Source organism: Zootoca vivipara, chromosome 13 (genome assembly GCF_965207765.1).
Source record: "Zootoca vivipara chromosome 13, rZooViv2.hap1.1, whole genome shotgun sequence".
Classification (NCBI taxonomy): domain Eukaryota; kingdom Metazoa; phylum Chordata; class Lepidosauria; order Squamata; family Lacertidae; genus Zootoca; species Zootoca vivipara.
The window spans coordinates 35,714,785-35,731,484 of NC_142596.1; the positions used below are offsets into that span (position 1 = coordinate 35,714,785).

General features: G+C 44.8%; 1 protein-coding gene and 1 long non-coding RNA gene across 15 annotated transcripts in view; one reads left to right on the forward strand and one right to left on the reverse strand.

Annotated features, from left to right (window-relative positions):
* On the forward strand, positions 1-13,083 carry DECR2 (2,4-dienoyl-CoA reductase 2). 14 transcript variants are annotated; one of them, XM_088657030.1, is made up of 11 exons: positions 1,598-1,667; positions 3,388-3,463; positions 3,867-3,980; positions 5,334-5,402; positions 6,094-6,145; positions 7,374-7,509; positions 8,342-8,466; positions 8,727-8,820; positions 10,327-10,431; positions 11,625-11,842; positions 12,473-13,083. In XM_088657030.1, the coding sequence occupies exons 3-10, from the start codon at positions 3,883-3,885 to the stop codon at positions 11,840-11,842; spliced, it is 897 nt and encodes a 298-aa protein (XP_088513156.1). In that variant the 5' UTR covers positions 1,598-1,667; positions 3,388-3,463; positions 3,867-3,882; the 3' UTR covers positions 12,473-13,083. The 14 variants fall into 14 exon arrangements, with proteins under 14 accessions (XP_060138983.1, XP_060138984.1, XP_034987545.1 ...); XM_060283000.2 differs by lacking the exons at positions 1,598-1,667; positions 3,388-3,463 and adding an exon at positions 1-133; XM_060283001.2 differs by lacking the exons at positions 1,598-1,667; positions 3,388-3,463 and adding an exon at positions 26-133 and having other exon boundaries at positions 11,625-11,891.
* The window catches only part of LOC148683688 (uncharacterized), a 21,180-nt gene continuing 15,274 nt past the window's right edge, over positions 10,795-16,700 (reverse strand). Inside the window, exon 2 of the long non-coding RNA XR_015946861.1 lies at positions 10,795-11,199. This is a non-coding gene — a long non-coding RNA (uncharacterized LOC148683688). The remainder of the gene's footprint in view (positions 11,200-16,700) is intronic.

The window sequence follows — 16,700 nt, forward strand, 5'->3', positions numbered from 1 at the left end:
GGGTTTTTTAAAAAAAAACAAAGGGGGAAAACGTCCAAGGCCTAGAAGTCCTGCCACAGCCCCGTGGAAGGACCACGCCAAGGCAGGAAAGTTTTACCAGAATGGGGACGACGAGCGGCTTTGCTGCTGCAGGGTAAGGGAACTACGCATCCCACAATGCCCCTGGGTGGCCGAGCGCTTCCTGGCCGGGAACTACAATTCCCAGCATGCTTTGCGGGTGAGCCGTGCGCGCAGGTATACTGTTGTTCGTGCGAAGTCCGCGGCTAGACAGGTAAGTGAGAGCCGAGCCGCCTGAGGGGATTCGGCAGCGGCGGCGTTAGGAAAGCCTGAGCCCCCGAAAATAGAGAGAGAAAGAAGAAGATAAGTAAAGGAGGGCGAAGAGGCCGCCCCTGAAGCGTTTCGTTTCGAAGATTGCGGGGGGCGCATTCCCAAATTTGAGAAAGCCATTCAGCTCCCTCCCCCCACAACATGTGGGGCTCCAGCTTCAATGCTCTGTAATCCTGGAGCATTAATCCTAAAGCAGTAACACTTACAAGGCATTGTCACTGTTTGTTTTATAGACTTCTTCCCCCCCCTTAGAAAGGCTTCTCAAAATTAGCATTGTTTAATATGTACAGAACAACAGCAGCATACTAAAAGCAGCACAGTAAAGAAAACAAAAAAAGATTTCTTATAAAAGCCAAAGTCTATTAATATTTTTATTTTATGGACCTAGATACCCCAGCCTTTTAGAAAGCCTTCTCAGAAAGTGATTCACAAATTATTTACCCAGGGATCTAGATAAAATAACAATAAAATGTGCACGGTATAAAAGGGTTTATTACAGAAGCCAGCAAGCGTGCATATTTTTAACAATTTGAAAATTAAAGTAATCATAAATAGCCTTACTGAAAGGAAATGTTTTTAAAGCACTCTTAAAAGAAGAAAGGGTGTGATGTGTTTGCGTAGGCAGCGTTGCTGCACATGGGTGCCTTACGAAATTTATAAAGCGGGCGGGAATACTTAGAGCCCTGACCTCAAAGAGCATATAGACTGACATAGAAGGGAAAAGACTGATAGGGGAGTGACCCATTCTTAAAACCTGGTTAAATCTGCTGGAGTAGCATAGAAGCTGAGAGGCTGAGCAATGAATCTATGAGTTTGAATTTTTTCTGTGCTATGAATTGGCTACAAGGCAGCCCATTTGCAGTATGTGGGGGAAGAATACTGACTTGCCCTTACTGGATTGTTGTGTAAGGATTGCACAACTAGGTGAAGCCTGCGAAGTGCTTCAGATGTGATATAAAGGTTAAGCAAGATAATTCATTAACTAGCAACTATTAGTTAAGCAACACCATCCTTAAGGGTTGGACCCATGAGGATTGTCTGAGTCCTTCTAACCCAGCTGGATTGCTTAAATCAACCCTTTCAGACCCAAGATCCACTTTTAACCCAAACATGCATTTGGGAACTCCTTTCTTAATATCTTACCATATATTTGCATGATGGTAGTGCTCCTGCTGTGACCCACCTTGGATCAGGCCATGACCCAGTAGAAGACCAGTGGCTTGGATTACCTGGAGTAAAACTATGGGTTTACCCTTGTGTTACAGAGCTAACTGGCCTCTGCTAGAAGTTCGGCTGCTGGTCCCATGCTGTAGTACATTCTTCCAGTAAATATTTGGCGGGTATCCTCACTTTTCTTTTTTAATCTATAGTTTATTAGATATTTTCACATTATTGAGGTAAAACAGTACAGTCTCATATTCTCCCCCCAGCTTCCTCCTGGTTATAGCATTTTCCTTTCTAATGTTCCGTTGTTTGGCGAGTAGTACAGGGTTCAGGCTCACATGCTCAGATAATAATTAGGATAAATGAGTTCCAATGCTCTGCTTTAGTCCCAGATTAAAAATCGCTGTATTGGAGAAGTTTCCACCTCTGTTATGCCTTCAACTTCTAGATGTGATTATTGCTTGGTGGAGAATTCCAGAAATGCACTGGAAGTTAGTCTTATGTAATTTGTAGAGCAGGATTTTTTCATGGGCTGGTAGGTGTAGTTTTTACTTCCAAAAATCTTGGAAGAATTTTTTTTACACCAAGGGGCCTATGCAATTGTTTATTTTTTTGCAAATTTTCAACCATTTTCTCTGATAAGCTTGGCAGGGATTGGGAAAGCTTGTTAAAGTTGAGGGAGCTGAAATTGTTTAGCCAGGGGAAGAGATAATTAAGAGTGGATACATTAGCTGCCTTCAAATATTTGAATGGCTGTCACATATCTGATAAAGCAAATTCATCCTCTGTTTATTAATTTAAACTCTTCAGCCAAAATAGTTCCCAGAGCAGCTTATGCTTGGTGAAGGAAACCAAGACAGTCACTCCCTTTCAGACCTGCAGTCTAGAAGGCATGACACAAAAAGCACTCCTAAATTTTAAAAACGTATGTGTGGGGTTGGTGCAAGAGTTAATTGGGGGTGGGGTGGGGAGAGAATGTGTATAGCAGCAGTTGCCACAAGTGTAAATTGTGTAAATTGTGTAAACCATGGCATGAGACTAGGGGGCCACAGAGGGAAATGAAAAGTTAAGAGAACAGAGAAGTAACCGAGAAAAGAAAGCAGAAAAGAAAAAAGACATTGATATTTCTTTGCAAGAAGTGCTCATAGAGCGACATAGCAGCCAAAGTAACTTTCAGTCAAGAAAAACATCATTATTGGATAAAGAGTACAATAACTAAAAAGTTTCCACTGCTTTGGGATAAAGCAAAATTGTTTTTCATGGCATTTCCTACTTTGTATTTGGTAGAATAAGGGTTCAGTTGTGTGAATTATTTACTCAGCCTAATGCAGAATTGCCTTAACATAACGGACCAAGGTGATATTTGGTTATCCCTCCCGACAATAGGGACCCAGGTGGCGCTGTGGTTAAACCACTGAGCCTAGGGCTTGCTGATCAGAAGGTTGGCGGTTCGAATCCCTGTGACGGGGTGAGCTCCCGTTGCTTGGTCCCAGCTCCTGCCAACCTAGCAGTTTGAAAGCATGTCAAAATGCAAGTAGATAAATAGGAACTGCTACAGCGGGAAGGTAAACGGCGTTTCCATATGCTGCTCTGGTTCTCCAGAAGCAGCTTTGTCATGCTGGCCACATGACCTGGAAGCTATACGCTGGCTCCCTCGGCCAATAATGCGAGATGAGTGCGCAACCCCAGAGTCGGTCACGACTGGACCTAATGGTCAGGGGTCCCTTTACCTTTACCTTTACCCGACAATAGAACTGGATATAAAAAAGCTCTCTTTTTTGGTCATCAAGCACAAGGGTCACATTGATATAGAAAATCTTAAATTATAAATTTTTATGTGATTATATTTGTATAAATTATAAAAAAATCATAAATAAAACATGCTCTTTCTACCAGTAGGATGGGGTGTGTGTGCCAGGACGGAAACAAGGTCGGAAGGGGGGCACAGTTGGAAAAAGATTGATAAACACTGGTATATAGTATTGAGTGTTTTATCCATGCACATGGTTTTTATTACAGTTTATTCACAGCACTTTTCCTATAAGAAACTAAGTGCATAACATTAAGTTCCAATCTTTTTATTAATGAACTCACATTTTCCCCTAATTATTTGGAGGGTATGTGTACGTGTTAGACTAGAAATGATAATTTGAAGTTGCCTTCAATTCTATCAGTCAAGAATGAAGCTGCTTGGCCATGGCTAATCTTGGATATGAAGTAAGCCTCTTTGCCTCCCAGCTGTTTCTTCGTGGATCAGGTCAGCTGGCAGCATGTGCTGGGCATAGTGATCATTGCGTAATTGGGGGCTGTATGGAAATATTGCTGGTTCTTTCTCCCTCTCAGGACTTGTGATGGCTGTGTCTTGTTTTCTGCAGAACTGTCTTGGAAGTCATGTCCCAGCTAGGCTTTGCTTGCCAGCCTCCTCCTGATGTTGACACTGATGACTGTCTTCAGGAATACTCCTACCTCTTCAGTCCAGACATTCTCAAGTGAGTACTACCAAGTACTAAAACACTGATTTGAAACCTTTTTCTAGATTAATTTTCCCTGTGTGGTTTTCAGTCCTCTCCTCTGCTATGTCTACCGTACCTCCTCACCTGCTCCTCTTGATCTTTGGTGTTAGTCAATTTATACTTTGGTGTTAGTCAATTTATACTTGGTGAGGGTATATTAATAATGATGTGTTGCTTATTTTAACTTGTGTTCTTTTAAAAAAATGTGTTGGGAGTAGCCACAAAACAGTGTTTTTTGTGGGGGGGAAATATTAGAATAAAGGAAATAGGAAGATGTGATATGCATCTTCAGAGCTCAGGGAATCATCTTTACTGATCCCTCCTTTCAGATTTTGTACCAACAGTTTACATGTTGTCGAAGATAGGGAAATGTAACATTTTAAAAATACTGTGAGAGACACATTTAAACTATAAGAGAATTAGGTACATGTGGCATAAGAGATGAAGGGCTCGAATCTCTCTCCCAAAGGCAAAACTGATGCATCATAAGATGGATTTCGTGCAGTTTCAATTTATCTTTTTATACTATCCTCTTAATTCCCTGCTAGTATAAGCCTCCTTCAAGCTTGGAATGACTGTTTGCTTTGTAGAAATATGTCCATGTTTTAGGCCTGCTTGGAAGTACATTGCTCTCATCTCTTAAAGATTTCTAAAGGTGCAATTTCTAGTCACAGCCTCTTTACCAGCAACAGATCCAGTGTCCTTTTTATTTACTTCTGAGAGTTCGTATTTTTCCACTCAAACAGAATTTCTTATTAGGTATGTGTTTATGCCACTACTTGTATCAAAACAGTTACCGGTATTCTGTAGCAGCTGATAATGTTGGATGGCTTTGCCCTTTTTTTATTAAAGATTTTCTTGATTTAGAGAAATATGTGCAATGTCTCTCGTAACATTTTTACAAATCAGTTTCATTTGTTGAGACATTGGGAAGAAAAGGGGAAAAGAGGTAGATGTGGTTTTGCCTTTTGAGGGCTCGTGCAGTTGAATTGGGAAAGTGGTTATCTTTTTGCCTAATCTGCTTCACGAGACTCCTGTGAAGGCCTAAATTACTTTCAGTGCAAGGGTGACAAATAAAGATTGACTTCTAGCATATTAGTAAACTGTCTTCCTATCAGACATGCATTTCATAGTACAAGTGGCATCTGCTAAGTGGAGTATTCAGGAAACCTCTGGTCTGCCTGGGATTGATGTGATCTGACCTGACTGAATTTCCCTCATCCCTCCTTTTTGTATGTGTCTTTACTGATGCTGCTCTTTCTGAAAGTGCATTGTGAAAAGTATGTGAATCCCACTTGCCATGGTTTCAGACGTCCTTTTTCTTTCTAGGGGAAAAGTTGCATTCATCACTGGTGGCGGCTCCGGCATTGGATTCCGCACAGCTGAGATTCTGATGAGGTATGGACACTCTGGTGCAGGAGCAGCTTGGCCTTACTTAGCTTGCGATGCTTTTGGTCTCTGCTGTATTCTCCTGCAGCTGCAGCCAGCCTGTTCCTAGGAAGCAAATCCTTCCTTCCCTTTGCAGCTGTATCGTGCTTCATGCCATTTGTGTTTTCTGCAGCTTTTTTGCAGATGTGTGTCCTACAACATGGGGTGAGATGTGCTATGGAACTGCAGCCATTTGGGATTCTCCATATATCGGGATGTCTTTCTGCACTTTACATGATCACTGCCATGTAGCAGCCTGGTTGGAAGGAAAGGTGGCAGGATGTTATCAAGGAGAGTTGCCCCCTCCCCCCAAAAATAGCACACACACTTGTAAAAAATCTGAATGCCACAGCTCCACAACCTGGGAGAAGAACACAAGCCCCCCCTAAGCACAACCAAATTAAATATACAAATGACTATATCTAAAACCTATCCAAACTGCACAGTATTGGCCAGTGTTAATACCTGAGCTTTATGGTTTCTGGGTTCTCCAATCTGATGGCAGATTGCGGACATACATGGAGATCACTCGATTAGCTTAGTCAGCACACAGGCATACTGAACCCCCATGGCTGGTAGCAGAGGTGTGTCTGAGTAGACAAGCGAGTGATGAGCACAAGGTGTTCTGTGTCACCCTCACCATCTAAGGTTTTGCTTGCAGGCATGGCTGTCATACTATCATTGCCAGCAGGAACCTCCAGAGGCTAACAGAGGTGAGTGGACGGGAGATTGTCATGCCTTTCAGATGCAAAGCAAGGCCTCGGCAGAGGCAGCTCTGCTGGAGTCACCTGTCTCAAGCAACAGATTGGGGAGGTGTTAAGGGTGGTATAGACCAGTGGTTCTAATACTTTTTTCCTCTGGGCCACACTTTCAGAATAAAAATTTGCTCGCTCCACGCCAAATTTCTTATTGATGAGAAATACATTGGAAAACAACACTGGCATGTTTAAACACACCTCATGAAATGTTTAAATGTTTCTTTGATTGCCCTTGAATCTTCCTGCCACACTTGCCACCCTCTCCTGCCACTCCAGTGTGGCCTCACCCTTGACAACCACTGGCATTCGCAGAAGACAGATGGATCTGATCTGTGGGCACTCTTGTGCAAGATCTGTTCAAAGGAAGAAAAGTTTCACAACACAATGGCTTCCTTCTTCTTTAAGTTAAGAAAAAGGTGGTGGATAGGACAACTCGTGAGTGAGGCCTGAAGAAAACTTGGAAGCTGGGGATGAAGGGAAGAGCATTCTAAGCTGTGTTTCTCTCTTAGGACAAACTGCCCCACTAACCTCAGCCAGCCACCAGCCAGCCCCTACTTACCTGCCTTCTTACATTCAGTCTAGGGATGGAACAGCCAATCAGCTTCCTTCTCCTTAGTCTCAGGGTTTGCCTGGTAGAACTGAGCAAGGGGAAGAAGGACAAAACTAAAACTAGTTGGCTCTGTCACTGACTGTGACTCCACCTACTGTTGGTCTCCCCATCTTCCACCCAAATGGTTGCAGAAAAGCAGAGAACTGAGATTGGGGGAAATGAGAAATGTAGGGAACCAAAACTGAAAGATCCCTTCTTGTCTACCTACAACTGAGATGTGGTCCCTCCCATGAATATTGGTTTTCATCTTCAATTCTCCTGGTGCACAGCCCTTAACATACCACATCATAGATTCTCAGAGGTGAGCCTCTGTTTCCAAGTAAGAGGTATCTGAAATGTTTCACAGAAGCCTTTTGAAAACCTTACTAAACTATGCAATATGTTGCTGAAACCAGGAAGGGTTTCCCCATCCAACAGCACAGCAGGTGCTTAACATGGAAATGTTGCCCTGATTCTTGACACAAATCCCTTTTCCCAGTCTCTTGACACAAATCCCCTTTTCCCATGCTGCAACAGGAAGACAGAAGAAGGGGGTCATTTATTACCGAATATTCTTTTCCTTTTTTTAAATAGGCTGCCAAGAAACTATCAGTGGCCACTGGCCAGCGATGCCTGCCCCTCACGCTGGATGTCAGGCAGCCACAGATGATCATGGCAGCCGTGGATGAGGCCCTCAAGGAATTTGAGAGGATTGATATCCTTGTCAACAGTAAGTTATTTGCTTTGGCAGAGGACATTCATGGGGCGTACTGCTGGCCGGCCACCTGTCTGCAAGCTGGGGGGAAATGCTCACTGTTGCATGCTCTGGGAGGGTGATCTTTGAGGGTGCTGGCAGGGCTGTTTTAGTAATAGGCCAGGGATAGGGAACATTTTTGAGGCCAAGGGCCACATGCTCTTCTGAGAAACCTTCTGAGGGCCATATTCCAGGGGTGTTTGGCAGGGGGGCAGGGACAAAAGTGGGCAGAGCAATGAATGTAAACTAGTTGCTCTGCAAACATACTCTCTCCCCAGCTGCCCCCACCCCCTGTAAATCAAGTAAATAAATAAAAAATACTTAACTAAAAGTAGAAGAAAACCAGAACGTTAGAAATTGAAAGGCTCGCTGAGGTCACTTGTGGTGCATTCTAGGAATGCAACTGGAAACCAGAGTGAGCAATAGGCGTGGCTTCCGCAAACTGGCCAATCGCGTCACAGACAGGACAGGTCATTGTCCTTCCCCTTCACTGCCCCCCCCAAAAAACTGGCTACACCGATGCACATACCCCTCTCTTGCTTGTCCAGGCAAGCAAGAGGCATCCTCAAAGTTCAAGGAAACATCCCAGCCAGGCAAAAGCAGGGCCATGGAGGGGTGTGGCTTGGAGCCAGATAAAGAGGCCTGGAGGGAGCCTAGGCTGGATGTTCCCCACCCCTGTAGTAAGCAGTGAAATGGAGTGGTTTCTGATGCCACAGCATGCCCTTGTACCAGCCCCGCCTGCCTTGCCAGCCTGCCTTGCCATGCTGATTCAGTCTCCAACTTCTCTCTCTCACTCCCTTGTCCCCAGATGCTGCTGGAAACTTCCTGTGCCCAGCCAGCGCTCTGTCCTTTAATGCCTACAAAACCGTGATTGAGATCGACACCTTAGGAACATTCAACGTCTCCAAAGTTCTGTATGAGAAGTGTCTCCGTGTAAGTTTCTCTCCTCCATAAGAGGCTTCTCTCCCTGCGGACAGAGATGTTCCTCAGCTCCTGCACTCTGGGGTCAATTGCCCTGGGCAGGGGTAGGGAAGCTTTTTTTAAACACCTGAGGGACATGTTCCCTTCAAGAAAAGAAAGGGGGGGAGGTTTCTATTTATGCCAGCAATGTTCATTTTGGGTTGTGTCTCCTGCCCTTGCTGTTAATCCTTTCTGCCATTGTTCCCAGAGCTGACTTTATTTTGTTGATCTAGGACCATGGCGGAGTCATTGTCAATATCTCGGCAACCCTAAGCTACAAAGGTCAGGCTCTCCAGATGCATGCAGGGACAGCTAAGGCAGCCATAGGTACCGTAAGCAATTTGGCTCCCCTTCTCATCTACACCCTTAATCAAGTTTTATTCCTCTCCCCGTCCCTCCCACCCAAGTGCAAGTTATGGTGCTCTGGTGCCACCTACAGTCTAGAAGAGATGTTGCAGCTTCCATATTGAGCAACAGAGAAGCCTTCTGGCCCACAATGATACTGTCCTGGGAAGACCACTTCTAGGACCTGGGTGCCCTCCCTGTCTGAATTTTTAAAAGAAGAGTTGCTATCTGCAAATGCATATAGTATGGTATTATATTGACTGTGTTTGGATGTAATGCTAAGCCATGGTTTGCTGTGTTTTTACTATGTTGGAAGCCACTTGGGAGTGGCTGGGGCAATCCAGTCAGATGGGCGGGGTATAAATAATGAAAGTGTTGTTGTTGTTGAATGAAAGTGTTGTTGTTGTTACGGTGAGCCTACAGCAGTGATTCCCCTCCCTGGCATGGCAACAATGAAGTTATGGGAAGCTTCTGCTCTAGATTAATTGTACTTCAGCATGTTGTCTGAACTCCAAACAGTGGTTCACTTAACGTCAGTTAGTGAAAACAAGCCAGTTCATCAATTATGGTTTGACATTAGCTCATTTCAACAGTTTGTCCAGGTTCAAGCAAAATGGTTAATCAAAAACAGACGCAAATGCTTCCAAAGTAAAACTTGTAGCTGTGCTGGAGGAGGAAGGGGGAAGTGTATGAGTGCTTGGCTCATTCTCCTAGCACAGGCATATCCAACTCCCAAGAGACTGCGATCTACTCCCACTAAAAAAAAAAAACTGGCAGTGATCTACCCATTGGATTGACCAAAGTTGTTGAGCTTTTTGCGGGGAGGAAGACCAGTTGGACCTGTTAGGTTTCTATTCCTCTCACTGTCCAGGTCACATGCCTGTGTTATGCATTCCGGCAAAGATTGTTGGAATCACGGAACGGATGTTTGCTGTATTCTGTTTCCGTTTATTTTTGTTTTCTTCAGACTTCTCTCAGAGAGAGGAGACATGTTTCCTGTTGTTGTTGCTACAGCTGCCTTTTGTAGTGGTGCTGGGAATTCAGCCCCTGGTTAGGATCACCTGTCCTAGCACTAAACCATTAACATCTGAATCAGCCCAATGTCTTGTCAAGAGTTTTGCAAATTCAGCTGGCTTTCATTCATCCTATTGCTTTCTGTGTGGTGGGTTTCACTATTTCTTTTCTTTTTGTGAAGTGCTGAATGGCTTGAGAAATTCTGTTTGTTTTGCTTCTGTTTATTGTCCTAATGATATATATATACATTTAACACACATACATGCAATGTAATTCTTCCATGTGCAAAAGGAGAATTCCATTCCAGCTTGTTATGGATAGGGCCCCTTTCAATCACCAAGAGACAGTGCTTTTGCAGGGGCAGAGTTGATGCGGGTGCCTTGTGAATGGGCAAGAACCAGATTTAGATTTGCTGTAATTCTTTGCTTTTCAAGATTTGTTCTTGAACCTCTCTGTTTGTCTTCTCCCTTACAGATTCAATGACAAAACATCTGGCTGTGGAATGGGGTCCTAATGGAATCAGAGTGAATAGCCTGGCGCCAGGTCCTATTTCGGGTACAGAGGGTCACCGCCGCTTAGGTAAACCATTAAATATAATTTGAAGTGCTGTCTGTGTGATTTACCTGGAAAAGAAACAACTGGGGAGACCACCCGGCCATGAAGGTCACTGGGCAACCTTGGACCAGTCACCTCTCTCACAAGGTTGTTGTAGGAGTAAAGTGGGGAAGAATGCATGCCTTCTTTACCTCTTTGGGGGGGAGAGCACAGCATACATAAATTAAAGTAAATAGGCATGCCTATACTATCCATTAGACTTTCCAGGGTGGATGGTTCATAAGAATTAATAAAATTCAGTAGATGACTTGAATCAAGACTTGTTAGATTGAGACTCAATGAACTTGCAGTGAAACACTTCCAACAATCTTCTGTGCCAAGCAGGGAATCAGACAATATGTTATTTATACTCAAACATCACGAAGCATTCGGAGTTGCTTTTACAACAGGGGCGGCTAACAGGGGTGCAGACCACATGCATACATTCGGACTGCCCCCTCTATGCTTGTAAGCCAATCAGCTGAGGAGAATGGGGGTTCTCCCCCTTTGCAGCTAAGCAATGGGGTACAAAAGGGAGGGAGAGAAAAGAAAGGCAATTTTTTTAAAGGGGGGGTGCCTCTCCTCCCTCTGAGGCACCACCATTGGAATAAGGTCTTAGCGCTTAGGAAACGTGAAGGAGTTCTTCAGGAGATGTTGGGCTTTGTTCTTTTTTTTGTGGGCTTCCCAGAGTAATCTGCTTTGCCACTGTGAAAACAGAATCCTGGTTTTGATGGCACATCTGTGCTGAGGGACCTGCAACAACAAGGCCTTGTGGTTAACGTTTAAAGCTCTCAACAACTTGGGACCAGGTTTCAATTTGTATTCTTCTCTGCTGGTTTTCGTGTTGCATTTTTCTGTTTTAGCGATACTGTTTATGATGTACACCACTTAGAGCCAGTGTGGCGCAGTGGTTGGAGTGTTCAACTAGGACTTGGCAGTCCGGGGATCAAATCCCCACTCTGCCATGAAGCTCCCTGGGTGATCTTGGGCCATTTGCTCACTCTCAGCCTAACCTGCCTCACAGGATAAAACGGGGAGGGGGGAGGAGAACTTCATAGGCCACTTTGAGCTCCTTGGAGGAGAGGTGCACTACAAATGCAATACATAAAAATTGTGTGTGTGTGTGCGCGCGTGCCATTTTGAAGCAAAGACATTGCTTTCCTCCTTCTTGTTTTTAGTTCAGCCTCATCCAGAAGCACAAAACCTTTTTCGGAATATCCCCCTCCAGCGGGTGGGGAACAAGACGGAGATTGCTCACAGCGTCCTGTATCTGGCCAGCCCCCTTGCCTCGTATGTGAGCGGCACAACCCTGGTGGTGGACGGCGGGGCCTGGATGACCTCCGAGAACAACTTCCCCTCACTGTTGGGTATTGCCTCACACTCTGCTAAGCTATAGGTGACGTTTCTTTCCCCCTCTGCGGGACTGGAAGCAGGGGCGTTGCTAGGTACTCAAATAAAACAAATAATAATAATAAAAAGGCTGCAGGGCCGGGGTGGGGTGGGGGTGTGCATGTGCTGCAGTACACACATTTGCACTGAATTAGTATATGCTCATGTGTATGCATGGAGGCAAACACACTTTGCAGCGTGCTCAACAGCCCATTAAGAATTGGAGAGAAAAGAAAAGAAATAGTCCATTAATAAAAGGGGAGGGAGGAGCAGGGTTATCCAGAGAGCCCAGCACAGAAAACCTGGGGCCTGGCTACCCCCTAGCAACGTCCCTGATTAGATAGTTATAAAGTAGATTTGGGGAACCTTTGGCCGATGGGAGTTGTAGTTCAGCAACATCTGGAGAGCCAGAGGTCCCCCACACCTGCTGTAAAGGTCCTTGTGTCAAGAAAGCCACAGTCCTCGGGTGAGACTTTTTGTCGTGCCCCTCCAGTGCAGGGGGAAGCAGAAGATAAATTGGAGGAATGACAGTTGATCCGCAAGGTATTCTGATTCTCATGTTATTTAACATTTGCAACAATTTCAGCTGCTTGCTTTGGATTCCATCTCAGTTTTCCCCCAACCTCCTCTCTTACAGGCGTCTGGGCTACAGAATTAAAGAAAGAGAAATGAAACATGACCCTGGGAACCTGACGGATGGGACACTGCAACTTTGACGCTACTCTCCGCAGAGCCAAAGGAGTCAGCCACTCACCTCCTCTAGCAGCAAGATAACTTTTAGACAACAGTGGTAATGGTGCTGTTTGAGATGGATGCTGGGCGCAGAGGCTAGGAGGTTGCAGCCTATTATATTCTCACCTAAAAGCTTTCTCTTGAATGCCCATGATTGCCTTGTGTGGCACTAAACCGTTGTCTGGAGTGGCAGCCTGGAAGAACAGAGATTTGGCTTGATTCACATTTAAACCTTGACATCCTTTGCTTTGCCTGTGCTGTTTGCCGTCTGAGCCTTTTTGTCAAGGAAAGGGGTGAGTGTGCCCGTCTGTCTGTGTTGTGTATCTGCCCCTCCAGCCTGAATCCTCTCCCCCTCTAATCTTCATGATTCTGGACCAAACAGGGTGATTCTGCACTTTTTTGCCAATGCTCTTTATTTGTCTGTTAGGGGAAATACGTCACTCCCCGCCAAAAAAAAACCCAACACTCTTCTTTTTTATCTAATAAATTCCATATGGAATCTTTGCTTCTTGCTAAGCTTGTAGTTTCACTATTGGTCCAGTTCCTAAAGCAGCATGCTTTTCCTATGAGAGTCTCTGCTCCTTGAAGGAAGAATTCATTATTCCCCTTGATGATACTGCACTGCATTATGCTGCGCTCCCTAAAATGGCACTCATATGAGTTGCAGTCAGCACTCAAACATGAGCTGCATTTAGGTGATCACATCTTGGCTTAATAAGCTGAGACATGCACAAGCTTCATGAACCCACATGCTCCCACTCCACTGTGCCCTTCTCATGAGAGGGGAGAAGGCTTCAGCTAACCATGGTTTCCTGTTACATCCAAACCAGGTTAGTGACTCTCAAACCAGCTGGAATACAAAACCATGGTATATAGTTGCCTTCTAGATCCTGGCTTTTTGGGAAGCCATCAAGCACAGTCTCCTAGTTTGGGTGTAATAACAGGAAGTTGTGGTTACCTTCAGCTTATTGTCTTGTTCACTCATAAAAAGGAATAAAATGGGATCAAAGGGGCTGTATATGGGTGGCATGAAGTTCATTTGTATCTCATCGTATCAAGCTGAGATTTGAGCTTTGGAATGTGGCCTGTGTTGGATAAATGGAGCTTTGGAATGTGGCCTGTGTTGGATAAATGTGCTACAGGAACTTATTAGCATTTATTAATCACCTTCCACACATGTCTCAAGACATATGAACAGCGAATTAAGTCCATTTTACATACTTAGAAAGTAATACTACAGGTATTTGTGTTTTAAACTTAGCACATTTCTTATAAAAACAATACACACACACACACACACACACACACACACACACACACACACAAAGGAACTGCAGATCATAAAAAAAAATAAGCAGAGCAGGCTCTGTTCCTGGTATAGCCCATATATTGCCTCTAAAAATTCCATGACGGCAGCTTTGCTTCCTTTGGAGTCAGCCCGAAATCCCCCATCCCTGGAGTAAAAGTTATCTGAGCTCAGGGGCCACATTATCTCATGCGCAGCCTTCCAAGGAGCTGTCACATGTGAATGGTGGCTGGGAGCAGAAAGTTGCTTATCACACGGGGGGTCTCCCTTGCTTGCCACTGAATGAACTCAAAAAACCCCGATCCTTTTTCTCCTGCATGCCCTCCTACAATGGAGAGGGACAGGATGCTTGCACTGTTTGTTTCTTTGCTGTGATGCTGATTCTCACCAGCATTTCTGCTCCTGGCCACCACCCGCAGGCAAGTGAGGAAATTATGCAATTGCTATTGATTTCGGAGATTGCTGAGCAAAGTGGTAGAGAGAGGGACAAGGAGCTTAGCAGTTTCTTCAATGAGCCCCGGCGGGGACCGGGGGACCTGCTAGTTAAAAACTGATTCCTACTAACACTACACCACACACACCAAGAAAGCACTACTTAATAGCTTAAAAGGCACCAGCTACCTTGTCAGGCAGTCATATTGTTATTGCTTGTAGCCCAATAGTCATTACAATATGGGCTGTCATGTGGAAGATGGAGCAAGCACATAGTTGAACTAGGGAAAACACAGAAAGCAGTAACGGCCACCGACTTGGATGGCTTCAAAAGAGGATTGGGCAAATCCATGGAGAGGGCAATTGATGGCTACTAACCATGATGGCTATGCCCTGCCTCCACGGTCGGAGGCAGCAGCGCTTCTGAATGCAGGTGCTAGAAACCCCAGGAAGGGGGAAGGCTCTGGCTTGCTGGTTTGAGAACAGGATGCTGGACTAGATGAGCCACTGGCCTGATCCAGCAGGCTCTTCCTTTGTTCCTAAGTTGGTTTTCTGCTGCTCCAGAAGGTAGGACCCAAACCAATGGGTTCAAATTACAAGAAAGATGCCAACTAGACATTTGAAAGAACTTTCTGATGGTAAGAGATGTTTTGACAGTGGAACGGACTACGTGGGAAAGTAGTGAACTCCTTCACTGGAGGTTTTTATGCAGAGGTTGGATGGCTATCTGTAAAGGGTTCTTCAGCTGTGATTCCTGCATTGCTGGAGGTGGGCTGCATGACCCTTGGGTGTCCCTTTCAAATTCTACAGCTCTAGGATTCTATTAATATTAATAAGAATAAAAACCCAATTGAAAAGTAAGTTAAAACATATCAATTTTTGGAACTGCAAAATATTGTAGCTTAATTATTGCCATGGGGCAATGGAACTGCGATGGCTCAGCTGGCAGACCATTAATCTCAGGGTCATGGGTTCAAGCCCCATGTTGGGCAAAGCGTTCCTGCTCTACAATGCTATGAGTCACAGGCATACCATGAAAATAGTTCTAAAAACAGTACCAAAAGAGCAACTAATAAAAGGATTAAAAACAATACAAAATGAACCCGAATCGTTTAGCTTAAAAAGAGATTTCCTTGACGCTTGACTTGATTTGAATCAAAACGGCAGCAATAGCTTTTGCCACTGCTACTGTGTTCAAACCTGTTGTATAGGTCAGAGGTTTTCAACCTTCTTGAGCCCACGGCTCCCTTGGCCAACTACACTCTTTCTACGGCACCCCTGTAGGGCTCAGGAGCCCAGTTATGTCACCCCTTGCCGGCAGACTCTCACCCTTTTTTGAGCATCCTCCCTTGTGGAGTGTTCGCTCAGCCTCCTCTCCCCTCCTTGGAGTCCTCTGGGCAGCCACTGCTGTTGCCCGTTGTCTCCTGGTCTGAGCTGCCTCCCCCCCTCCCCAAAGAGAGGGGCCTGTAGCCAGGGCTGCTGCAACAAACAGCTGTGCAAGCCATTGGAAGGCAGAGACACAAGAGGGCATCAGAAGAGAGAGAGAATGAAAGAAGGATACAGTAGAGGCCAGTGTTGCCCATGGCGCCCCTGACCATCATTCAAGGGACCCCAGGGTGCCATAGCGCTCCGGTTGAAAACCACTGGTATAGGTCATAAACTTGTCTACGATGGTTCAGCAACCATCTAATTTTGAAATCATCAGATTGACCGGGAAAATTATGAAATGAGTCAAGAAATTCTATCCCTGGGTAAGTTGTGTAAAAGGCCAAACAAGATATAGTGCACAATGTATTTGATCTGGCCTGGTCTGTGTACACAAAGGCCTATTAAATAATTTACTCCTCAGGTATTGTATGGACATAGTTTGGAATCTAAGCAAAGTAAATGCATCTCTAACAGGGAAAAAAACAAGTTAAACCCCACAGATAAGCAGCCCTTTTATAGCTTTGTTAATACACCTGTTTGCTAGGCACTCGCTTCATTTCCAGGGCTGGGTTTTTAATCTCTGTTTACATTACATTTATCCCAAATGCACATTTATCCTCTACTTCATTTTTAAAATACTGGTGTTCACTGCATTGTTTCTCACACCTGGATAGCTCAGTCAGTAGAGCATGAGACTCTTAATCTCAGGGTCATGTTTCGAACCCCACATTGGGCAAAAGATTCCCACATTGCAGGGGGTTGGACTAGATGGCCCTCAGGGTCCCTTCCAACCCTACAATTCTCTGATTCTATTATTCTAAATCTGTTCCACAGCAACTGGAGTCCTTAAGCCATCCCTAATCCATACCTAGCCAAGGTACATAGGGTAAAGACACCCCCATCCCCTCTGGTATGTACACAAACAGAAACAAATCTGACACTAACGAATGTTTTGCTTGTTGGCATA

What these genes read in the sequence shown, in the direction of transcription:
- DECR2 (XM_088657027.1), top strand. Translation starts at nt 1,570, where the DNA reads ATGGGTTTACCCTTGTGTTACAGAGCTAACTGGCCTCTGCTAGAAGTT. An exon ending in ACAGCTGAGATTCTGATGAG is followed by an intron (nt 5,403 to 6,093) that starts GTATGGACACTC and finishes TTTTGCTTGCAG; the next exon opens with GCATGGCTGTCATACTATCA. An exon ending in TGTATGAGAAGTGTCTCCGT is followed by an intron (nt 8,467 to 8,726) that starts GTAAGTTTCTCT and finishes TTGTTGATCTAG; the next exon opens with GACCATGGCGGAGTCATTGT.